This window comes from Falco rusticolus, chromosome 12 (assembly GCF_015220075.1).
Source record: "Falco rusticolus isolate bFalRus1 chromosome 12, bFalRus1.pri, whole genome shotgun sequence".
Classification (NCBI taxonomy): Eukaryota; Metazoa; Chordata; class Aves; order Falconiformes; family Falconidae; genus Falco; species Falco rusticolus.
Window position 1 is genome coordinate 31,123,370 of NC_051198.1, and position 26,681 is coordinate 31,150,050.

At 37.9% G+C, this 26,681-nt stretch overlaps 1 protein-coding gene across 22 annotated transcripts in view; it reads right to left on the reverse strand.

Annotated features, from left to right (window-relative positions):
- Positions 1-26,681, reverse strand: part of NRXN1 (neurexin 1) — a 730,254-nt gene that overhangs the window by 386,911 nt on the left and 316,662 nt on the right. For 14 of the 22 annotated variants that reach the window (XM_037405532.1, XM_037405527.1, XM_037405523.1 and 11 more), the window contains 2 exons: positions 24,037-24,240; positions 21,833-21,859 (listed from right to left, as the gene is read on the reverse strand). In XM_037405532.1, the coding sequence (XP_037261429.1) occupies positions 21,833-21,859; positions 24,037-24,240 (231 nt within the window). The remainder of the gene's footprint in view (positions 1-21,832; positions 21,860-24,036; positions 24,241-26,681) is intronic. The other 8 variants (XM_037405538.1, XM_037405537.1, XM_037405535.1 and 5 more) reach the window with 1 other exon arrangement.

A 26,681-nucleotide genomic window follows, 5' to 3' on the forward strand; every position in this document is an offset into this window, starting at 1 on the left:
AAGTAGTTGAACTCCTTAGTCTCCCTTATGTCACAACAGATCTCTACAAGATCTATAAAGCATATGCAATTTCAATTTGCTCTCACATTAACAACCCTCTGTAGTGTCACATCCACGTAAAGGTGCCTCCCTGTATATAAATATCAAATCCAACCTGGCTGCTCACATTTATACGGGCAAATATTTCAATTATCTTTTAATGGTTAGGGACTTGTAAACTCTTCCTGTTGTCAAATTAAGTGTACGCTTTCCTATGTATCAGTCTAGTTCCTTTGCAAGAGTACTCAGAGTAAAAAAAAAAAAAAATCAGGTCAGAAGTACCTGTGAGCTGCCTCTGTTTGCAGTGCACGCAACCCAAAATTTATTTTGGTTTATGGATTAAGGGGAACTACGTTCAAATGGCTATGACAAGGATGAACCTGGGTATAACACACCATGGGAGTAATGCACTGAAAGCAGTCCTGGCCTCGTGGAAACTAGCTACCTTGAATGGAAGAAGAGGCTTTTCTTTCCCAAAGCCTATTTCTGACTGGGGCTGCTTCCTGACCAAGAAGATGCTTTTGTATATAAAAGTAGTAAATGTGCTCGTGAGCAGTGTATTTAGGAGAAAATGTTCTAAATGCTTAGAACACAAACCCATGTAGGAATTCCTGGACACCACACAAGAGTGGAAGGTCTGCAGAAGAAAAGTCCAAACAGATTTTGTTCAATGGCATTGGCCAACCTCAAACATTGCTAGCACTTTCCTCACTGAATTTCAAATACAGTGACCTGAAATTAATTTAAGCATCATTGTGATCATAACAGTTCAAACTCTTCTGTCCTGGTTTATCATGAATTAACTATAAATCTACTAAATCATTGGCTCTCCAGTCTTATTCAGAGTTTACACTGATCTGAGTCCACTTCATTCAAATTGCACCAGCAGAAAGTGCTGTTGTATTTAAATAGGAATTGGCATATTGCCATACTGCCACTTCTGGGGGGTTGGGGCTTCCCCCCCCCCCCCCCCCTTCTTTTCTTTAAATATTTTCCATGAGAAGAAAAGCAAGAGCCCTAATAAAAAAAAAAAATAAAATATTTCTGCTTTCTATGGACTGATAATTACTCTTCCAACCTGATGTCCCGCCACACTTATTTCCCATGCTGTCCTTCCCCTGGCATCATTTCTCTCTTCTAGACACGATACAGTTGATTTGCTTCATGTACCCAGCACTTGCTGACTTTCTGAGCTACTAATTCTCTCAGATATTAATACACTAATCATAAACCTTTCCTTTCAGATGCAAGTTGTAACCTGCAAAAATCCACTAAGTATCTGCTCTCGCTTAAGTATGAAATTTATTACCAACATCTGTGTTCAGCTCTTTTCCTGTTTTAAAGGCTTAATTAACTACTAGATTTTATGCATCCCTAGAGCGAATGGATAGTACCAAATAAAAAAGTATAGGCACTTTTATGGATCCTACAATTTGCTCATAGTCCATCATGCCAGTAAAATCTACACATCCAGTTAAAAGCAGATAATTGCTTGTACAGCCGCCTCTTTACATGGGAAAACACAGACTGTGCAGCCAGTCAGAGGTGCAAATCTTGATTTGATGCCATTCATTATGAACTAGGATATGCAAATGTAAAGCCCCAAGCATCCTAAGTTACAGCTTTACTTAGGCACCCAAAGTTCAGCATAGCTTGTTTTCATCACCTCAGCTAGAACTTAATTACCTTTGGCCCTTTTTAAATTTAAAGGCAAAAAGTATGAACTGCCAAGAAGAAAAAAACCTCCTTTTCAGTGTGCTGAATGTTCTAAATGTCCTTTAAAGATTCCTGCTCTCTTTGCTGTCTTGTGAGGAGCCTGTTCAGCCTAATTTAGGCGCTGAAAATTAGCTGAATTCAAATGGGTCTGTTAATTGATGGTAACACACAGACTTACTTTTTCTCTTGTAGGTATCTATCCTGTTGTACTTAAATTGGGAGATCATTTAGCCAACAGAATTTCACAGAAAACCCAATCACTTTGAAACAAGACACTAGCTTTTAGCATTGTACCAAAACACATTCAAAACTAGTTGCCTGAACCAAACACAGGAATTATTACTGATTCTTGCAATGCCATGCACCAGCATCAAGGTGTATACCAAAATGCCACCCAAACTTGATTGGGGCCTTCAGTTCTGCGAATTGGGAGCCTGATTCTGTCATCAAAAATGCGTTTCAAAAATAAAGTATCAGAAGAAAGGCAAAGTAAACAGACTAGCAAGAGTTCGGTGAATAGTCTGGTGAATGCTATACTAACCTATGGAACCCAAGTTAGTTACAGGCAAATCATTACTCTCTATTGGTCTGTATAAAAAAAAAGTATTAAAAAAATCAGTGGTTTCAGCCTAGTTCGCTAACAGATAACTACGCATACTGCAGTAATCGGTGTCAGGTGGCATTTCCCATTTGAAAATTGAGAGAATAAGTGGACAAAAGGGCAAAACCTGAGATCACTCTAGCTAACAGGGAATATTACTTTGAGATCAGGGATGCCAGGGTTTCAGATTGAGTCCTACAGCTAAAATAAAATACACATAGCAAGCCGCATCATAAACTAAAGACAGCTGAACGGCTCCGAGAGACACCTAAGAGTGTTATTGTAAACACCTGATGCAGAACCAGAAAACCGTGCCACCTCATTTATCCTGGTTTCCAGGGTAAATCTAGCATGTCTGTAATCTAGGTTTGTGTTTCAGCAAGCAGCCAGTCTCCAGCCACTGTGCAACCCTCCTGGGGCAGCTATATTACACACCAGTCTGCAGCACAAGTTCAGAAAAGATTCCTCCAGAACTAGATGCAGAAACACAAAATAAATAGGGGAAGGCATCTTAATCTTCATTATCCTTTCTCTGGTGGCTGGCTGCAGAGACAGTTCTGGTCTTCCAAATAACTCATTTGCAAACTTGAATTTAAGAAGCCAATAATTATAGTGAATCAACTGTATTTTAAATGACTGCATCTGCATCAGCCTGAAATTCCCTGACTATGCATGTTTCTTACTAATAGAAAATCTTAGTTGCCTTTTAAAGATCAATGATGTGTATCGGTTTATCATTTAAAGCTAATTGGTAAATTAACTTGAGAAAGTCTTATTGCAGGTCAAAGACTTTTTGTTAACTGTATTTTCTTCCTAACAGAGTCATACAGAAAATTCCACAAGAACAGCACATTCACTGAATAGTATCAAGCAAAACATATCAGTCTGTGCTGCTTGATCAAAATGTTCCAGCCCACAATAGCTTTATTACAGGCAAAATTGCTTTTGGCAATTTGGGTGAAATATTGGCAGTTTAGGGTATTTTTGATACTTTTAAAAACAAAACCTGACATTTCAGAAATTAAAATGCAGGCAATCAGAGTTGCTAATATCATTCATTAGCCTTCATTTCAGCTGTAGAATAGATTTGCTCATGGTTTTTTTGGGGTAACATAAATATAACGTTAAATCTGTTTCTGTACATGCACTCATACAGAAATGCAGAAAGCTAAACAAGGTACATTTGAAAATTCTACTGGCTTCCTCTACATGACCAGACTACAAACAGATTGCATTTAGTATTGATCTAGTTCACTCCTAAGGAAAACCAGCATATGTAGTGCATGCACCAGGGAAGAAAAATCCAGAGAAGGATGTAAACCCCAACCAGTCCTGGAATCAAGTACCATATCCAGGTCTGAGGACACAGTTTTCTGTAATCATTTGCCTGTTTCTTTTCTCTTTTTTCTGTGAATTCACTACCCGTGCCCGTGGTCTGACTCAGCATGCCCCCTCTCCCAGCTTTGTCTACCTTTTGCCTTAAGAAAGCTATTTAAGTTGGGGCATGATAGCGCACATACTCATCCACTAATTCATTTAGAGCTGTGAGATATTAACTGTTGGTGACACACAAGTATCTAAAGAGAGCCAGTGGATCAAGATGGGAGGGCAGAACATAGATCTATCAGACTAAATTAAATCTAAGGCTTCTTGGTGTCTGCCAAGGTGCTGTGCTGATGGTAAACAGCGTCTCGTGAAAGCCTTTCTCTGCAAGCGGAACGAGGACCACTACTGAATTTCACCAAGATGAGAGAGAAAGAAACATCAGAAAGTAGTAAACTTTTGAGTTGTGAGTCTCAGCCTCTAGACTTTCCTGCCACATCAAAGTATGTGTAGAACATGCACATGCTCTCAAAACTGGGAACTGTGCTTTGTTAATTGGGTCTATATTAAGGTGAACCATATTTCTTGAAAAAATAGTTTTGAAAATGCAATTGCAACTATATGTGAACTCAGAGTATGTGAGAGGATAAAACTGATTTTGTAACTGCGATACGAAACCTCTAACACAGCTCAGAGACATTACTCAACACATTACTTAAAACATTTATTGTTAGGAATCAGCTACATTTTAATTTAGTTTTGTAAGTCATATATCTAAGCAAGTGAAACAAACAGCCCTAAGGACATGTAATTTTCCTTCTTCTTGGAAATAATGAAAGAAAAGTATCTTTAAAAGCTAAAAGCAGAAGTCAGCTAGATCTCTGTATTTTTAATAAGAGTGCAGGTTCTCTTTTGTACTGTTCTCTGAGGATCATGACTATCAGAAAATGTGCTAAAGGTACTAAAGGTTTTATGAATCTGCCCCAAGGCCCTGAACTAAAGCGCAGCAAAGTCAATGAGCTTGAAACATACGGTTGTTGCTTTGTCAGCTCACTGCTGAACGTTTTCAGCCAAATTTTCAGAAATTATGTTGAACTTGACAATTGACTTTGCTGTAGGTTAAGGTGAGCGTGAACTTCCAATACATGGCAATTCTATGCTAATTTAAAGCAAGCTTCAGTGCCAGATTATTTACTTTGTACTTACTGCAGGTAAAAATACGTGCACTTGCAAACATCACACAGCATTACAAACACACCGTAAGGTCAGACCCTGCCTTGAATCATGCTAAATTTTTTAAAGTGCAACCAAATGCTAGGGCTTTGAATTGGTATTCAGCAGATTCACTTCCACAAACTACTTGTGTGACTTTTCGTAAATCTTAATTTGTTTTTACCTTAGTTTGACATGGCTGCTATAATGAAAAATTCCAAGAATGTTAGGCTGAATATGTTTAGGCACTTCGCTTTAAGCAACGTGCACTTAACACGAACGCTCTCAAGTCAACATCCTTGACTTCATTCTACCTAAACTACTTCAGCACATTAGGAAAGCAGCCATTTCACAAGCTATCCCATTTCCTCGAGCAGCTCCCCAGTTCCCAGAACACTCCTGTAACAGAGCCTGAGGAAAGATCACGGAAGGATGACAGTAAGGGAAGCCAGCTGGAAAGTCTGGCCACCAAGGAGAGGAAGGGCACGAAGAAGCTGAGCTGCGTCACTGTAGGAACTCATCTAGACACAGTGGCACTAAATAATAGACAGGGGGTGGGTGGAAATAATCCATATATATATATATATATACACACACCTGAAATTAGTTCTTTGGTTTTTAAAGGAAAATCCTGTAAGTTAGTGTATCACAGAAGGAAAAATAAAATGAGAAATTTTAATTCATTTACAATACTGAAATTTTCCCATACAGAATGTTTGAAGAGAGCTTTTTCATAATGAAAATTTGTTTTAATGAAAAATTACTTTCACCTCGTATTTAACACTTTGTAAATCTGGTAGAAAAAAAAAATGGCTAATTCATCTCGAGTTATTAGTCTTTGCTTTTTTCCCCCTTCCTATAACAGTAATCAGACTGAAAATTTTAAGAACTGACTTGGCAACTCCTGTGTAAAACAGTAGCAAGACTAGCATGAACCCCCAATTTTAAGCAATACCAATATTCAATTTTTTAAAAGCAAATACTCATTGCTCTGATATGACTTTAACAGCAGCCGGGATCTCTAATATTCATTGATTCAGCATGGAATCAGAGTTCTGTCAATAGTACTGATTTGTGAGATGTGGGCTTAAAAGAAGGGGGGGAAAATGATCCTAAGATGAGTTCAAGTTCATGTTCTGCTTTCCCAAGAAAAGTTTGGTTTTTACCTCTGCAGACTCATCATCCTTCTTTTGACTATGCAAACCAAAAACCTCAAACCATAGAAAACACAAAGGCAGAGAAAAAATACAGTCCCTGGTCTGGATTTCTAGAAAAAGCGAGAACATTCTCCTAAGCCCTTTCAAAGAAATAGAGAGTGATAACACCTGGCAGTCTCCTTTTCCTTAGACATCACGTCTACAAGTTACTACTCAAACTCGGTGCCCCAGCTTCCAGAGGAACTCTGCCATCTCCTCTGAATCTGAGAGAGACCTAGAGGAGTTCTGATTTGGAAGAAGGATTTCACCATGAGATGGCTGTCTAAAGAGCGGTGATAACCTGGACCTGCGTTGCTGATCTGCAAATCGCTGTCACGCAGCTAACGAATGCAAAGAGGACTGAGATACAGGGCAGCTACAGGCAGCAGGTCACTAAGCGTACCCTGACGGTGCAAACACTCCTTATGGGTCTGAAGAACTGGTGCTGCTCTTTTCTACTGCTAGGTTTACCCTCTTTCTTTCCACTTCAGCCCCGTGAAGGAAAAATAACCTAACCTACAGTGATTTTTGCAGAAAAAGTCAGTACACACTTGAGCTATTTTTTATTTTTTTTTTTCCCCCCTGAGAGAATTGGAATATTTGTTGTGGTTTGTTAGATTATAACTGACAACTGGAAAGAAGCAAAAAAGAGCTTTGATCACACATTAGCCTTTCTGACTTTGATATTGACTGTGCCCATTTATATCAAACCATGGCTGTCAAAACTCTGAAGTACATTACAAAATATAAGTAAGCACAAGTTAAGTATGCTTCTCCATAATTTACCTTTTTTATATAAAACATTACCTTTATGTTTAGGCAAAATGAACATAACAAAAACCACACTTAAATTATTTCATTTTACCCTCATATCTTGCACACTGTGCTTAAGAATAAGCAGATTGGCAACTAGTTAGCACAGAAAGGAAAAAAATTTGGACTGTGACTTTATTTTAAGAATAAGCTCCTCTTAATTTACAGGTGTCTTCATCCCAATGCACAGCTGTTATAAAATAGTAACAACTAAATTTCACACTCATATCCCTTCTTTTTTAAATGAAAATGCTGAATTATAACATTTTTCCTAGTTAAGGGTAAAGAGAACAGCGTTTAAAGATTTTTGTTTGTTATTATTTAAAAGTTTTAAAATATGTTTATACTCATCAAGGATCGAAAAGCACAATTTCTTGACACTGCTTATTCTTGGATGCTTCTACGTAGACAGGAGTCAAGCAAGGAGCACTAAAATAGACATTTCAGGTTATTTTCAGAAATTACAAATAGGTGAATACAAAGGGTGATCTCTGCTCTATAAACAGCCTCTGCTGACTTCAGTGGGTGTGGGATTGTCTCTGATTTTTTCTGACTTGCACAAGCCTACCCTTATTTTCCTGCATATTCCTAAACTATTTCACAAAATACTTGCAAACCCACACTTTTTCTAATTTATATTTCTTCATCACTATGTCATGTCGCTCTTGGTTCATGTTTATCTTCATAAAGTTCCATCACTACAGGGTAACAGTTCATGACTACTTTTGGACCTTTTCAGCTTCGGAAGAGCCAGCGGTTCAGCTGCACCAGGTTTCATTCCGAATTTCGGATTCCTGATGATCTCAATGACATGGGCCATAGGGCAGAGCACTTACGACATTAACAGTAGCAGGGTCATATAAAGTGAATATGTACCTTAAGAATCCAGTGCTCTAGTACTATTTTAAAAGGGTAAACAGTACACGGTAACAGTCATTTGAATCTATATTATAAATGTAACATATTTTTTAAAGGAAAAAGACCCTGAATTTTTCAGACTGAAATTGTAGACAATGTTGCAAATATTCTTTAAATGTTTCTTTCATTTTTGAGTTGGGTCAGATATTTCTTATCTGCAGAAAACCAATCTGAATACTAATTATAAGGGAACCTATAAATATTTCCCTATAAAAACCCAGCATTTTTCCCAGACATACTTTTTCAGGATTCCTGAGATAAAAGTTGAATAATTACTATGCACTTATTCCAATAAAGATTTTATCAGGAAGAAAAGTACTGTTTGAGAAACCACTTTTAATTGGGACAGTTTGTGTACGTTTAATAGGGTGTTTAATTAAATGTAAATTTTCAGCAACGCTTCCAGCTTCTTCATGTGGTTTCTTACCCAAAAGACCAAAGTGTGTTTCTTACCTGCAAACAAGGGCTTTTTCTGCATTCTGCACCAAACTTTTCATGCTACGCGCTTCAGCTGCCTCTAAACCTATTACTTTCCCAGGCATATATTTATGGTGGCCAAAGAAAACTGAAGCTAGCTGTGACACCTGCAATAGTGAGTTTCAGCTTTTTCATTTTTCACTCACAACTTTTTGAGAATTTTGTTTTGCAATTACAGCTGCTCAAGCATTTGCGTGCTAACAACGTGTAGAGTCAAGCAGCTTTTCCTATCTGTTATTTCCAGGCTGTTGCTTGCTCCGTCTCTTGCATGCCCATATAAAACTAAAACAGCATGACTTTTAAAATTGAGTAGATGGAATTGATTTCAACATTGAGAGAATCTCTCAAATGCTTTTCTGCCATTTGTTATCTCTTAAGGATTGTGCTTAGTGCCAGTGAATGACAATTTTGTTGTTGAATAAAGCAAACAAGCTTCTTGACAGAAGTTCCTACTCACACTTTTTGAAGGTGTGCTCTGTATCTTGGTTTATGCAATGCTAGGAAATCAAGAATCCACGCTGTAGTCTTTTCTAGCTAGTGCTGCTCTTATTTATAGCCGATGAGCTCGTCAACTGACTTCCTAAGTGTCTCCTATCATCTGCAAAACATTAGTTGGAGACGCAAGAACACTTCTTTCCCTGAGAGCCCACAGTGTACATTGTTCCCTCCTCACAACAGCATACTGGCTTTCAAGCTGCTGAAATTTCACATAAGAAAAACCACAGGGACAGTTCAAAGTACAGCATAACAACAAGACAAATCCAACAGGTAATTTTCACCTATACTCCACAGCTATAGTGCTTACATTTTGGTAAAACTAGCACTCCTTAGATGGTACTGAGCATACTACCTATACTTGTTATTCTTCATTTCTGATCCCATTTCCACAAGTCATACATAAACAGTTCATGGCATGTGAGTGAAAGATGGAATTGCTGACTTACCTATTTGGTCTTTCTTTTCCAGACAGATTTTACTATTAGCGAGAAAAGGCTTAATGTGCAGAGACAGAGAGGAACTTTTAACTAATGAAATGGTTTTTTTCTACATACACGCGCTTCACTCCTTGGAGAAAAATCTCACAGAATATAAAATGAATGAGAAATAATACCAAAGAATTAGTATAAGCTACATTAACCACAGCTCCCTTTTTTTCCTTTAATAGCTTTTTCTCATTCCATGTCTTGGTCTTCATCTTGTGTCTTGTTCCTTCAAGACTGCCTAGACAAATAACTGCTGAAGGATTCTTTGCACACTTCCCAAAGGGGACTGCATCTCAGAAAGCCAACTTTATCTCGATGTCTCAACTCAACAGAGCAATATCTCCTTTGAAGTGACTTGTCTGATGGATTGAGGCCTAGGAATCAGCTGGAAGGGAGCATAAGTTAACCTCTTGACATGTCATCCAAAAAAGAAACGTGCTTGGATGGAAATTTTAACAACTACCTGAATATAACTCATTAAAGTCATTGTCAAAAAGAGATAATAAGGAAGCAGTTATGTGGTTCCCGTAATAAGCTACTGAGTGCTTAAAATGTTATGATAGATATTTCATGCATTTTAATGGACACAAATGCAAAATGTGCTAGATAGAAAGTGGTTTTAATATAAGAAACTGCTCATCAGTGCCATGCACTGGATAGATGTTTTTAACACTATTAGCTCTTCAAAAAAAAAGCATACTGAAAAATGAATTACTGTTCTTATAACATTAATGGAGAATAATATTGTAGCGAAGTGCTTGCTAGACATCTTCATCAAGATTGAACTTATGAAACGATGACTTGCTGCAGAGGAGTGGAGCAGTGATAAAATAGCCCACTTTTTTGAAACAGTCATGCAGCTAAAACTAATACATACTTACACAGTATTTTCTGCAGGCTTAATAAAGGAGGGACCGTCAAGGTGCCACAGATGGCTCAGAAGTCAGGCTCTGTGAACTTGTGTTTATGCAAATAGGCAGAGGACTCTACTGCTGTATTAGAGTGCTACGTATAGAAAAGGCAAAGGCTCTATGCCCATATACTGTTCCCTAGCGTCTGCAATCAGATCCCACTGATCTTAGTTCTTAGGGAATAAGATAATTGCTTGCCATGGATTTATTCCAGACTTCCAGCAGTAGAAATGTATAAATGTATCAAAATAATTTCAATTTAAAATTTTAGTTTGGTAATTCCACCACCCACCCACCCCTTCCCTTCTTTCTTTGATTGAAGAGGTAGTCAAGCTTTCCCTAAGCAGCTTCGTTCTCTAGATCTGATCTGACTCTTACTGAAGTTGGTTGCACTTTTTTATGATACAGAAGTGTTCTATTCCTAATATCTATCAATATGAGAAGGACACAGAAATCTGACAATTTACCTCAATATACGTTAGACTTATTGCAATGCTCACTGGCTGTGTCAGTGAGAACCAGGCATCCTATTCAATTTTCACTCTCTGATTCTGTATTTCCCCTCTCCCTTATCTCTTACCCACATATATCTGTTTTATTAAAAACCTCAAATACTCCTTATATGAAATCTTTTCAAGTACGTATTAGGACAGAATTATGGCAGTGAGCATGTGATGTGTTGATCAGAAAAGCTGTAGTTACCTGCAGAGAGATGGCAATTTGTTTGGTTTTCCTTGAAATGTTCTAGAGGTAAGCATAGGAGCATTGATTCAGCAAGGCATCATATTCGGAAGAAGTCCTACACATGTTCGTAATATACTTAAATGCTTTATGAACAAAACCATTAATGATTTTAACACCCTTTTAGACACATTTATTTGGGAAAAAATGCCTGTTTCTATCACCTTAAAAACACTTTTCAAACTGTAATCCTGTAATGGAAAGACTGCAGTATTTCTGCACAGAATTTTCATTTATAAGCACTTTTAAATGTTTTCCACGTAAGTATTACAAAATTATCATCATTACAGCATTATTTCTAAGAAACAAAGTCTTAAGAAAAAAAATGAGGAATAATATGAAAAGTAAATAAAGGTATTTACACACAAAGTCTGATAGTATTTCCAATCTGAGTATAAATTTAAAAACATCATCAATTGAGCAGCATTTAGTTATTTTTTCTTAATACTGAATGCTAACTATGCTTTTATTTTTAAAGAACTGCAGACTAGAATTTCTTGCCAGAAAACTCTTGGTACTAAGCCAAAAAATTATGCACAATGCTTAGCACATATGAAATAGCCTAATTAATTAATGGTTTACCCTAATTTGACTGGTAACTAAGAATGATTGATTTTTGAATATTTATTATAATATTGGCTTGTGTCATTTGCTGCCATCTGTGTCATAATACTCTGATTTTCACAGAATCTGATTACAAAGTTTAGAATGTCTGCATACAGCCCAACTGATGATAGATTCACACATTACTTTCATTAGCAATTTCCTGCTTGCTCTGAGTACAGGGTATAAACTGGTGATGAAATGATCAGGAAAAGAAACTGCAAAGTAAGAGGGGAAGCGGTGCAGAAGACAGCTGCTGCTATACTGAATGTTACACCAGAGTTCCGTACTGTCTTGTGTTCTGCCTTCAACGATGACCAGCAACTGATGTTTAGAAAGAAAAGGAACAATTTGAAGAGACTTTCCCCTAACTATTTGCTATCAGCTTGTAGAAGCTAGCAGTTGACAGACCTGCTGAGCTAAGGCTGCATCTAGATCATCAGTTTTAATCCCAATGACAAAATTAAGTTCTATTTTAAAATAAATAAATAAATAAAATCAGTCTATTTGGGAACACGAGGGTGGCCTTGCCAGGGGAGACCACAAGTCCATCTGGCCCAGCACTGGGCTTTCAACAGCAGCCAAAAAGAGCAGAGCCACTGTACAGTAATTACTACTCTAACACAGTCACAGCTTCCAGTGATTGACATATTAAGGACCACTGAAGCTAGAGAAAGTGCCTCATCGCCAAAAGTCCTTGACGTATTTCAGTTTCATACTACTTACTAACTTCTAGATGCTTCTTATGGCTGTGTAATCATACCTTTATAAAACTATCTTTTCCCATGTATCTTTCTACACACATACACACACACCCTTCCCCAGTTTGCCTAGCTCCTCCATGTAGGAAAGCCAATCCGTACTTGGAATCCTCCCTGTTGCAGTGCACTGTATTTTTCCTGTTTAAGTTCATCATGAGGAACAGGAACTAAACACACATGCAGCATTCAAGATGTGGATAAACAGTGCACAACAGCATAATGCTCTTTTCTGTTCTGGTCTTTCTTCCTTTCTCCACAGCTACTAACATCTTTTGGGATTTCTGGTCACTTCTGAGCACTGAACTGTTTTACAAGAGCTATTTACAATGACTGCACAATTTCTTTAGCTCAGTGCTAACAGACTCCATTGCTGTTTTTGTGTAATTAAGGTTACTTTATCTAGTATTAATTACTTTATACATGTTGATATTTAGTTTCACCCACCATTTTACTATCCAGTCATTCAGCATTTTTAAACTCTTCAGAAAACCCACATTTTATTTTCCTAAATAATATAATTGAATCTGCAAATACTAGCATCTGAGTATTCCTCTTTTCCTCTCAGTCGTTTGTGAATATGTCAGTAGACATTCCCGGGGGACCAGCTGGTAGCAGTGCTTTACTGTGAAATGACTACCATTGCAGCCCAGCTCACTAACATGAATGATGTTGCATTAGCTTTTATATATTCTTCTCCAGAAAAAAAAAAAAAAAAAAAAATAAATTATTCAATTGCTTTGCTACTACTGGTTGGAACAGCATTCCTCAATATCCCCAAAAGATTAGACTGTAGCACTGGCTTTCTGTCATGCAAAAAAATACAAGGGTAATTTTAATCACCAGTCCTGAAATGCAATTAAGTCATCTTGCTTCTCAAAAGATAAATGAGAAAAACATAAAAGTAAATTAAGATAAATTTAGGACCTGCTATACATGTAACACTTTCTACCACTTCTTCCCATTAAAATAGTAGAAACGCCTGGTCTACTTTTTTCTGAAAAGTCTTTTTTATGAAAGATTTGATAGCACCAGTATAAGCTAGACACACAACTCCCTTGCAAATAAATCAGGATATATTAATTCAAGACAATTTATTCTTATAGATCTAGCACATCCTGGAGGCTGCTTTGTCCTTACTGGTAACAGGAGAGGTTACATGCTTGCAGCAGTCTTTGCCTTCCTGTGCTTCAAGAGTCCTCATGTCATATATAGTGTTTTGGAGGTTCTCCTGCTCCCCCTGCCCTTTAAGAATTCAGGCTGGAGTAACTTCAGTCAACTCCATACCATTCCCTTGGGCTCTGCGGGTAGTACCTTGCCAGCATGCCAAGGCTCAGAGCCAGCTGATGTATAAGCACCCCACGGCCCCGGCTTATAGCCCCACATATACACTAAACTGAAAACTATCTATACCCGGCCTTGTAAAATTGAACTGTAGACTGAAATAGCACAACTGGAAAGTCTACTACTTTTAGGCAATCCTAAAAAAGTTTCTGAAAATATTTATGTGGTAGTGCTAAAAAAGCATGTCTTTATCTGAACATTAACCTAATGATTTTTTATCACCATCAATTAAGGCAACCATCCATATTGTATGAATTATCAAATTCACTTAAAAAACTACATGTTTAAGCTTTTACTGTTGCCTTTTTTACTGTGTTTGGCTGTTGCCAGAGCATACCATCATGCCTTGATAAAGCAACAGATGCACTACTACTATATATTTGATTATTGAGGCACCCGTTCAATCAGTTTTATCTTTAAAGTACCATAAGTAGAATGTGGGGCTTAAAAAGATAAAAATAAGATGGATGAAAAGAGTGAAAAGAAAGGGAAGAAGCACACACACAAAAAAGAAAAACATCTGTTTTCTAGTAAGAGAACTTGAAATGATGTTTTATTGACATTCTGCCAGAAGACTACTGGCAATTTTCCTCTCTGCTAGCTAAGAAAAAGCAAACACAGATGAGGTTTTATAAGCAGCAAATAGAATGCAGACATGGAAATAAGCTCGATTGCTGTCCTTCGTGTAGGCTGAAAGCGCTGGTAGAGCAAAGCCTTCAATCCCCAGCAGCCAACCTCGAAAGCTTTGTCAGTAAGGAGAAAGTAGATATGATAGAGCCTTAAATGGTCAGCCAGCTAATCTAAAGCACTTATTTTCACTTTAACGAAGGTTTGAGCTTCTGTGTGCTAGGTTAATATGGTAATTATCTCCCACCCCCCAGTTACGCAGGTTCAGGCCTGAGCTAGACGAAACTTATGGGGACCTCACCCTGGCACTGACAAATTATACATATGCAAGATTTTGCAAGTTTTCTTTACAATTTGCTGGTTGATTCACATTTTCTTATGTCCTTTATTAGTTCAAATTTCTAATTTTTTTTTTCCTTTTAACAACTATAACTGGATAAGGAAGGGGCAAAAATGGCTGCTTTTTAGATGACTTGAGTATTTCCCTTCAAGATTTCTGTGTTTACCAAGGCATATATTGTATCTGAGAAATCAGTATAAGACCGATTATTTTTTTTATCACCCACTAAGGGAGAGAGCTCACACGGAGAAGTCCAATATACCTTCACTGTTACCTTCTCAGAACCTTCTCTCAAGTCAAACAAGGTCCATATGAAATTTCACAAAAAGCCATAACACACAGCAGATTGCAAACCTTTGTTATCGTGAGTGGTCAAAAAGCACAGCATCCCCTCTATTGGCATCGCCTACTGTACATCCTCTTCTTGACGCTCAATGGCTTTTCTGCAAGCTTGAAACTCCCTAAACTGGGCCTCAGATATTTGCTAGGTTCAGCTTGAAGCTCGTTTTATAAGTCAAATTCAGGAGAGAAAAAAAATAGTTATGCAATATAATTGAAGATGCAGATGTTTACCCTTCCAACATTTCCCTTCAGTTGTTTGAAATACCTCTTCCTTAATTGATACAGATTAAGCATTCCACATCTCAAGTGGTGTTTCTGCCTTTCTGTAAATAACAGGTATTTTTACAGGCTGTGCTTGCTCAGATGTAGGCCAGATGAACCCCCTTTGGGACAGTGCAAGTCTGCATTGCTGCAAAAAAGCAATTTGCTCTCTACCAGAGGCTGTTTTTCTAGTCTTTGCACCATTCCTGCCTCCCCCTTCTCCTTACAGTGGGTGTGTCACGTGGTAAAACTGCTTAGAAAACTGCAGCAAGTTAAAATTAACAATTTTGTTAATGGGTCACTTTAGTCAAATTCACCACACAGGCTCTTGAACTTTGGGGCTGGCAGCAAAGCAGCGAGCAATGCAAGAGCGGGACTGGCAGACAGGAAGACTGCTACAAGAACACATTTTAAAAGTAAATGAAAAACTTTTTAATAGACTGAAATTCTGCAGCACAAACCCCAAAGGATGGTATGTGAAACATTTGGGAAAAAAAGATCAGCAGCAGCCCTGCTGGCTCTCAGCTAAGTCACTCCTACCATTCAAGGGGCAGAGATGACTTTCTCAGAAATATTTTTGAGTGTTAACATCTAACAGTATCTGGGAAATGTCTACTGCACGTTCATGACTTTTCATTAAAAAAGCCAAGTCATAGACCTTGCCTTCGGTGCTCCTGAGGAGCAGAAGCAGGTTATAAGTGAGGGGAAACAGCTACTACGTTTCTGCAGGGCAGGTGGGCAAGTAGACTGCAGGAAGAGGAGAATGGCTTTGCCATCCTACCTCCAGTAAGCCGAGCAGTACGGTGGGTTTGCGTGGCATAAACTTCTTTTCACCCTGTATTTAACTGAAACGAGGAATCACAAGGATGCCTCCTCCTAACCGCCTTCTGTGGCAGTACAGAATAGATCATGGGCTGTCCCTGAACTACTATAGTCCTCTTGATTATGTTTATACAGGCTATTTTCCTTTCAAACCTGAACTTTTTTTCCTAGCCGAGTGGTTTTCAACCTCACTTCACAACAGAGTGCCTGAAACAAGATACAGGCTGGTATTGGTGCAGCTTCGGAACTAGGTACTAAGGGCTCCAGTGAGAGGTGTTAAGAAGCAGTTTTCCTTTTTTGTTTCTTTCAACCTGTTTCCCTTGATATGATTCAAATGATGGTTTCTATTAGCAGCTAGTAGAATTTATTCAGAACTTGGTTTAAAAGGGCCACGTCTGGTTTTAATTTTGTTGTGCAGCAGCCGACCATGTTTTTCAGGGATTCATGTGAAAAGGGGTCTTTAAAGTGATATTGCTGAATGAGAAGGAATCCCATGACCCCACATTCTACATCTGCAAAGTATAGCGAAAGCTTTAAGGGAATTATTTCAAATTTTACACCATAAAAAGAGGGGAATCCCTGACTGAACTTGCAGTTAAAGTACCCTGCTGATTTGCTTTGTCTCCTCTGTGGTAAAGCTCTTTTATGTATTTTTAGGGGACTGTCAGCCATACTGAATGGGAGAAAGATAAAAACCACTTCACACCACTCATAAGCACTGTGTAAGACAACAGGCCAAATAAAAGTCTTAGATTTTGGTAGGAGCTACAATATAGTATCATTTTAACAATTTTCTACTGCCAATGGCATCAAAGGAGCAAATATATTCTAAATAATTCTTTTCACCAGGTAGTGAAAAGTTAATACATGGAAACATATTTGTGATTTGCTCATCAAAGCAGATGTTGCAATAACAGCTGAAGATTCTGGACATTGCAATAAAATGTATTTTTACAAGCAGTAGCTTTCAAAAGTATGCACAGTCTTCATTTAAGCTTCCATGCTGCTTAAAATCTACATGCAAACTGAAAATATACTATAACTGAACACCGCTGTGGGTTCTTCAATACATATAATTCTCCTGTTATTTACCAATAAACTAGCAGAGCTCCTTGTCACGCTCTGGATTTGTAGGATACCTCGATAAGGAAAAATGTTTCAGTAACAGATGTTATGTGTCTTGTATTCCAAACAGAATAATTTAATTTAATTACCTGTAATGTACAAATCTGCAGAATAGCAATGTTTTAGAAGAGTGAAGGTACAATACGAGGAAAAGTGATTGAGTATAGTAAAAAAACCAGAAATTAAACAGTGAGAAAATAAGGGGGGGAAAAAAGGCTATAGAGAATGGATGAAGAACTAGGTAGACGCAGAAGGAGGGGTGCGTGCAAATACAAGTGAAGGGGCCCTTCACTGGAAGGACAAACAGAAAAGCCTTAAAGCCCAGAAAATTGTTTTTAATTTGGAAAGGTGGACAGCCAGCCCGCAAAGCCTGCTGATCCATTCCCTGGGGGAGAGCATACGCCTGTACTGCCACAGTGATGGCTGCTCCCTGCTTCCTAATGCTCTGCAGTTCTTACTCATTCCTTATGACAGTCCTACATTTGAGCATGACTGAATTCACTGGAATTACTTGAGGAACTATTGCCTACGGAAGCAAAACTGTGTACCAGAGAATTGGCCTAAATCACTTCTGCACCAACGTGTGCCACTAGTCAAGCAATCTTTCACAGCAGCGTTCAAAAATAGTGTTCGCCTGTATCTCTTCATATTGAATAAAAGTATCAGATTCAGAACTGAGAGCCAGCCATTTACCAGTTAACATTATTATTGGTATAATGGATCAATTCATAAAAATCTAATGGCCCTGCTCTGCTGACTCATATAAAAAGGTAGAGAATTTATACTCTGAAATGATAGCAATGCAAAAAAATAAACCCCCCCAAAATCAACCAAAGAACAAAAAAACCCACAAAAGATAAAATAACATGTAAGATTACATATGCCTGTGCAAAAAGTATACTGCACATGAAAACCAGCAGCCTCTAGAGTTACAGGTACCTGAAATTTTTCGGATGCTAGTGTTTTGGAAGCATTAAAACTGGAAAAAGAAGGGAATTTAAGTCAGGATAGTAGCCCTTAACGTTACATCAATGAAAAATATGGATACAGCACACCTGAATTTGTTCACAAGTCATTCAAAAACTGTTATTGATCTGCCATGTAGATTTTATGGCATGACATTCTGTCCCTGAGAAATAGTAGGGAAAAACCCATTAAATTTAATAGGATTCACTGATATTTATAATTTATGCTTTACAGTCTGCAATTAAAAGGTAACATTTATTTTTCTCTCTGAAAGGGAGAAATGTATTTTTTTAATTATTTTTTTAGTATTTCTTTCTTAGGCAGTTTTTAAGGATTAGCTCATTAATTTTGTATATAATGTTTAAGAATTGTATAGCAATCAAGAGTTCTTTTTACATAACAACTAGTACCAAGGAATGCTGCGGTCATGTTATTTCAACAAAAATCATTCACACCAACCTTCTTTATAAATGAATTCCTCAGTCTATGAAAACTGATACTGAAACCATAGTAGCCGTTTCTGTTCATAAGTTTCTCCCTCTCTCCTGGTGTCAGCCTCAACATTGACCTAAATGTACCTGCAGTTTTTAAAGGACTATTTATTTTACTGCCTGACAATACTGTTTTGTAAACTTGCAGGTCTGAAGAACACAATTGAAGTGATTGAAGGAGGTACAAAACCAACATTTCAGCAATGGCATTTTCTGACTGACATGAGATAGAATTTCTAGTGGCGTAAGGTTTTATAAAGAGATCCATCTACCCTAGCACAAAATAAAAGTAGTCTGAGTTTAGTATGCCACTGAGTCCCATAAAAAACAGCATGAAGTGAATAGTCTCCATAACATTGTTAATGAGACATAAGATCAGTAGCAACCTGACATCTGATTAACATTTTGAATTTTTTTTTTAAAAAAAATCTGTATTTCAAACAAGGAAGACCACAAAATGCCACCTCTTCTGCAAGATAGGACATTAGCTAAAGGTGAAGGCATGACAAAGTGCAGAACAAAGGGCTACCAAAATCTCAGCTCTGACCAGCCAACAGTTGGTCATTTGATCTGCATTGAGCAGAAGACATGCTTCAGTTCCATGCACTCAAGGGAAAACGGGAGGAGTAGGTGCAATATTTTATTTACTAGGTTTGTAATTCACTGTAGGAAATAAGGTGTTTACACTCATATTTTCGTTTTCTTCTCTCAAGCAAAAGTCTAATTTCTGTTTAGGTTTACTTTTTTCAAAAAAAAAACCAAAACAACCCAAACCTGTTCCCCCAATCAAACCAAATAACTTCATTCTGATCTTAATGCTGTTACTAGTCTAGCTATAAGTAGTGAAACAGTGAAATTACATCAAGATGACTAATTTCTAAGCAACAGTAATGAGAAAATCTGAAAAAAGTTTCTCAATCATGAAGACCAGATTTACTTCTGTCAACATAAAATCAGGATTGAAGTACATCCAGTTCTCAGTAAACCCAACAACAGAGGCACTGAACTATTACAGTGCTTAGTAAATTAAGACTCAAGTTCTGGATGCTGTTGCTTTCAAATCAATTGCTTGTCTTCCACTAAAAGCCGTTGTATTGTCTAACAAGCAAGCATTTTCTAAGGGCTACTTAGTGCAATAATTCTTCATAATCTAAAAATTAATACACCGAAATTGATCATGAAATATTATCTGGTTGTTGAAAAACTACAGCGAGTGCTGATAAAAAAGCATTATAGTACTTACCGCACTGAAAGCTCACAAAACCCTGTTCAGTACACAAGCACCAAAGGGAGATGGAACTAATCATGAAAGTTCATTTCTATTAACAAAAAGGCTATAAACAAACTGTAAAGAAAAATAACTTATGAGTATTTGATACCAAGGATATTTTGTACAGAGTTTATGCTGCTTCTGTATGAGACCAAGAGCTTTTTGTAAATGCTAATTCAAATCAGAACATGTATTTCTCCCGTGTACAATCCTCTAACTGGAAACTCATTCCTTTGTATTTGTAGGTTCTCTATTGATCCAAAACTTGCTTAAAAATGGAACCCAGAAATAATTTAAATTTATTTTTATGACACCTCATTTTATCCAAAAGAGATTAAAAACAAACTATTGTATTGTGGCTTTATTACTGGTATTATTCCACACACACACACCCCCGCCCCGTGTTAGTAATTCCCTTTTCAGAGGGATTTTCTTATTTTATTAAGGAAATTAAGAAAAAAGCAATATTGCTTTTCTTATGGAAAAAGGAATTTACCAGCAGCAGGCAAACTCATTACATTTCTGCTCAAAAAACTGCTTGTCTCATACCTAGAAATCTTTTTCTAATTGGGACTTTGTCAGGAGAACAAAATAGTCTCCTGTGAGACCAACAAAACTGTTTCCAAGATTTTTCATGATCTTATACATTTTGGTAATGAACAAGGGACATTTTTGGGAAGTGGAAATATTTGTCTTTATAGCTGAACATTTTTTTTATTATTATTTTTATTTTTTTTTTTTACTATGAGGAAGCTATCTTTATGCCTTAGTACCTGCAAGCATTTCCTTTACTGTATTGAAAAGTCTGTCCGGATTTAAGTATAATTTAGATTAAAAACTTGCCCCAAGAAAACCTTAATACAAGTGCCGCATATTTGTTTCGCAAAGTTACTCATTGCAAAATCTATTAGCAGATGACACATTATAAATAACTGCAGTTCCCTGTTTTTCTTTGTGGACTATAAAACCATTATGGGATGTTATGTTACTGTCTTTTGGGTAACTACTAACAACTACAAGTTCTGCCTACACAGTTTGTTGTTTAGCTTTGTTACTATTTGCATAAAGCCAGTCCTCTGGCCTGCAAAACCTGTTAGAAAGGGAAAGAAAAAACAACCCAAAACTCAAATCTACCATACTTACTATCAATAATTTTGTTGACACCATTCAGGAATTCCATAGACTCAAAATAAAATCACAGTCCTTTTTCTCCTTTCAGAATATAGCCTCTTAATCCAAATAATATCAGAGAAGTTAAAATTTAGTCCATTCATCTGGCAAATGTTTCCCTCTGTTTCATAAACATGCACATCACAGAGAAAAATTGTTCAATTTAAGGTTTCTTACATGATTACAGTGTAAAAAATCATCATAGAAGTACAGTCATTGTCAGATTTAATAACGTCCTTATTGTGATGTATTACATTTCCATAAAGAAAAGATTTAGCAAAACCAATTGTGTTATAAGCAGCCACCAGGTACAGTTAATTGTCTAGGAGGATCAAAAAAAAAATAAAATAAAATAGAAATTCTTTTACCACAGACAACTATGGTCCAACATTCTCACCACAAGTTGGAGGTAAAAGGTCAAGAAAACCAGAAGGAGGACATGGGGGAAAATAGGTGACAGATTATGTTCAAAAATTCCATGGCTACTGTAAATAAAATACCCCGCCTAGGATAATACAGTACTACAGGTACCATTTCCTTTATGTATGCTTACAACCTGTAGAACGCTTCCTTTTTCAGTATTCTAGTTAAAAGTTATGTCCGATGGGAAGGACAAAAAATACACACTAGAGCATATGATGACTTTTTACACAGCGATAATTAATCATCACATTTCATTAATAAATTATCAAGCGCTTGCAAGCTGTCCGCAATCTTTTTCATCTAATTTGCATATTGCATAATGGTGGAATAACATTTTAAAAAGTTGGAATAGGCACTTACTGGAATTACAGTTAATCCTGATACAGTCTAGATGGGGAAGAATAGATGAAAAATGAAAATTTATCCTTCAAGGTAATAGCTGCAGACATCCAATAAAATCACAGTCCACCCTTCCGGGGACAGACACATGCAAATATGGCCACTCCATATCATCAGTCTTTACATACTGTTATAACCCAGATATACTGCGATAAATCTTTATAAATAGAAACGACAAATAGGGTAAAAATGGCCAATTTCAAACAAAGCTACATGGTGACAAATCTAAGTGGAAAAAAATAAGCAGGACTTAAACGTCAAAGATGCTTAACTGAGGCAGGCTGCAGCTTTCTCCCCATCTGTGAAAGAACAGGTAATTTCTCAGGGTGCAATTAAAAAGTGCTCCGTCACGATGGGTCATAGAGCAAGCCAGGCCACAGCCAGACACCTTGGACAGCTCGTGGATGGGATACCTCAAAGGCTGGTCTTCAAAAACAAAGCGATAACGTACAAAACTCGTTACCCAGGCCCATCAGTAAGGGTTTGTGGGTTTACGCTGGCTTCACGTAGAGGCTTGAGGAACCAACGCTCACTACTTAATATATGGAAAATAATCGCATCTTTGTAAGTGCTGAAAATAAGAGAATCCTGGCTATTTTTGGATTATTTCCTGACTGATAAAAAAAGAGAAGGAGGAAAAAAAAAAAAAAAAAAAAAAAAAAGGGAAAAGGGAAAAAAAAGAAATGGGGGGGGAGGAGCGGGCAGGGAAAGAGGGATGTTGGAGGAAGAAGCTCTATTGCTAGGGTATCGATTTATTTATTTTCTTGAATGACAGAAGCAGGCAAAAACTGGCAGAGGATGGTGGTTTGTATATAGAGTGACCTGATCTATAGCAGGGTCCTCTGCTGGGCTCCCTGCACTTCTTACTGGGGTGGGATGGGGGGGACACCTATGCCATAACTACAGGGTTTGTACAGCTACTCCTGCTTTATACCTTTGAGGACCATATAGACCATCAAACCTAGATTTTGTTTCCATATAGCTGAGTTTGTCATGTGTCGTCAACCGCATCAGAAAAGTGGTTGCAAACAGCCAGGGGCCAGCAGCGGCACATCCCCTTTCACAGAAGGCGCTGGCGGGCGGGTGGGCGCTGAGGGGGCCGGCGGGGGCTGCGGCGCTGCTCCCGCCCCGGGCGAGCCAGCGGGGCAGCCTTGCCCTCAGCAACGCTTTTATGGAGCAGGGAGGTGGGGGGGTTAGCTGGTGATATTCTCCCCCTCCCCATGCTGTCTGGAAATAATTTGCAATTAAAGCAATACAAGACTTCATTCCCTTTATAAACAGCGTGCCACTGCATGGGAGCGACCGCACACAAGGCGGGTGTCCCTCAGCGGACTGCTCTTGTGCAGGCCCCGACTTGGCCTCGCTCATAAGCGTGGCAGAAGCACTTCCATTTATTCACTTTTTTTTTAACTACAGACACTCATCATCTAACGTTTGGGCCATTATTTCCAGCCAAGAAACCAAATCATTATTTTTAGTATTTATTTTTTTTTCTGTAAAAGGGCTTGTGCCTCCTGTGTTCACGCGGCTGTTTGCCGAGGGCCGCAGTCTTTGGGCATTGAAGGGTTCGATACTACAAAAATACCACTACAGAATCGTTTAAAAAAGGAGGTGGATTTACTACAGATTTGACACCTAAAAAAAGGAGACCAAGAAATCCATCAGTGGGAATTTCTAATTACCTAATTGCAGCATTTTCAGTGTTTAAAGCTAGAGATCCTCTGACACAGCTGCATGCTGTACATTAATTGGTGGAGGCAAAACTGAACTGACCTACGCACATGTTGCTCCTGCTCGCACATTTCGTTGTGGAATTGCTGCTGTGAAGAGAGACCAATCTTCCACAACAAGGAATGATAATTTAGCTCCAAAATACCACTGATGAACTAGTCTTCTCTTTTTAGAATACACAACAGTACAAAAATATTGTGATGGAGTATGTTAAGACTATATAAAGAATATAAAAATGCAAAAGAAAAGAAAATAAATCATAATAATGAGCATGTACTTGTGTGTGTATGTACATACACAAATGTTGCATTGACATGTGTTTATATATCATTTCAGTTTACTTTTAATGTTAAAACAGGCTGTTTCATAAATGTTTGCAAGCAAAAAGAAAAATGTAAAGAAAATGTTAATTTCTTGGAGGAAGAATTTGTTACCTAGGTTGACCGTTAGTTTAACTCGTCCTGCATCCAACTCTAAACGCAGGGTATCTGCTGATTCCCTAGAAGTAGTTGCCATTAAAATGCCATAAGCTCGCTGAGACCTGAACCGCAGAGAAACGTCTTCAGCCTCTGTATGCATCACAACAGGGAGCTGTATTTTCATAAACATACTTCCATCATAGCTTAAAATTGTTGCCTCTGAAAACATAAAGGAGAAAATCAATTATTAAAGAATTATACTGTATTTGCTGAAACTGCTCAAAGAGAAGGTGGTAAATGTATATTCACACAGGTAGATACAGAATAATTACGTATTACATATCGTTGTTATTGGGAAACATAAGCAACGTTGGGTTCGAGGGTTTTTTTAGATTTTGAGGTTTCTTTTTGTTGATTTTTTTTTGTTTTGTTTTGTGGGTTGGTTTGGTTTTTATTTTGTTTGGTTTTGAAGTGACATTTTTAAAAGAAACTAAATCGCTTTTTAACAAACTAGCCATTCACGCATGCATCTTCAAGCAGATGGGTAAAACCCCCTGTAAAGAAACGTGTGTGAGACCGGGCCAGTACTACTCAAAATAGGTCAAGGCCAGTAAAAGATATCCAGGTAAACCTTACAGACTATGAAATTGTCATGTCTGACTACCTTTCACCTAGATAATTGCCTTGGGATACTTAATATATAAACCTACAGATATTGCTACTGCCACATTTAAAATTATCATAGAGTTAGGAAAAAGCTGCCCGAAATGGGTAAATACACCCAGCGTGGTTTGGACGGAGCACAGATTGCTTCACAGCCACCAATGACTGTGCTATGATAGAATCAAAACCGCATGTATGAACATTACGACAGCCTCAACAAGAAGATCAAGACTGGTCTTGGCATATTGAGGGTAAGATCTTAAAACCCCCGAGACAAGCAAATAGCTGTCACTCTCAGACACTGCAGGAAACCCTCCCAGTGAGTGGCTCTGGCACAGGGCCGTCACAGTCTGTTTGACCCCAGAGCAACCAGCCACAAGTCTTCTTTTCCCACCCTCCAGGCCAGTAACAAGAAAGGTAGCAGAAAGACTGCATTTCTGCCCACACGGAGGCACAGCAATCCCTAGAAAGCAAAGGACACATCTGTTTCTGAAACGTATTAGGAAGTGCTTTTTCACAGGACCATCAAGTGCTGTGGCCAGTGAACCTCCACAGCTTTTGGAAACAGGTCTTGGGCTCACTGACAGTGTCACGTGGTGGTGGAAGCAGCAGTGAACGAGCAGCATCCTTTACCCTAAGCCAACAGTCAGCAGAGAGAGCACCAGGAATTTCAGTAGGCTCCCCAGTGACGTACAAAACTAATCATACTATAGAACCAAACCCACTACCCGAATAGCAAAACATACTCTCTGAATGTGCCCCGTTTTATGCACATCTGGTTGTTTACCTACCACTAATTCATTAGAGACTTCTAACTTCTTCCATGTGTGTTCTGCACTCTTTAACCCACCCAAAACCTCTTGATCTCAGAAATTGTTGAAGGGTCAGATGATGTCTGAACAGGATGCTACAAAATCTGTCTTAGAAAAAGATGCAATCTTGAGGACACCTCAACTCACTGAAGAAATTGCCCAGTAACAGGCCAAATGAGCAACAAGCAAAAAGAGAAGACAGCAGAGAACATCTATGGGAAGCTTTTCTATGCTTCAGCTTGCCACAGTATGATGCAGACACCTACAGCAAAGGTGTATTGTGGTCCCACATGCAATAATATTTTCAAGACCTGATGCTACTGATACTATATTTACTCAGTATCAGTATCACAACTAAACCAGCGTTAGAATATTATTTTTAAACATTAATAATTATGACCGTTTGTAAACATTTTTTCTATTGCACATCTTACAGACTGTTAAAGATAAACAAGCTTTTCAAGACTTCCAGCCTACATTGTCCATGGAAAGACAAAATGTTCCACTGTAACTCTGTGAGCATATTGGAGGCAAAAGTCATACCTTAGTATGTTCATTAATAACTCCAGACTTCCCAAATATGAATTTGAAGAAAGCAGTTTAATGCTGGGGAAAAAAGGGATTACTAATACCAGAGTGAAAGTCATTAGTTGTAACAGGTTAGCAAAAACCAGGTTTCTTGATTTCTAAACATGCAGTAAGAATGTTTTCTGCATATTCTAAACCAAAAATTTTTCTGTGAAGGAGATCAAATACTTAACTCTCACTAGCCTGTGAAAAGATTTCAGGTCAAAGGGTTGTCAGTAGGAGGTAATTTGGGTTTTTGACTCTTTGGTTTAGGTGGGTTTTTTGGTTTGGTTTGATTGTTTGGTGTGGGTTTTTTGGTGGTGTTTGTGTTTTGGGTTGGTTTGTCATTGGTTTTTTAGTTGTTGTGGGGTTTTTCGATTTTTTTGTTCTGGTTTTGTTTTGGGTTTTTTTTTGGGGGGGAGGAAGGAAAGGGTGGAGGGCAGAGCCTTAAAATTCATTCCTATATCTACCTAGCTAGTCAGTGCATGAAAAGCTCCCAAGACCTTTATCAAGGTAAACACAATTTAGGTAAACACAATTTAAACATGAACTCTTTAATTAAGAAGTCCAGCATAAAAGCTGAAGTTACATGCTAATATAAGAGGAAAGAAAAAGTAT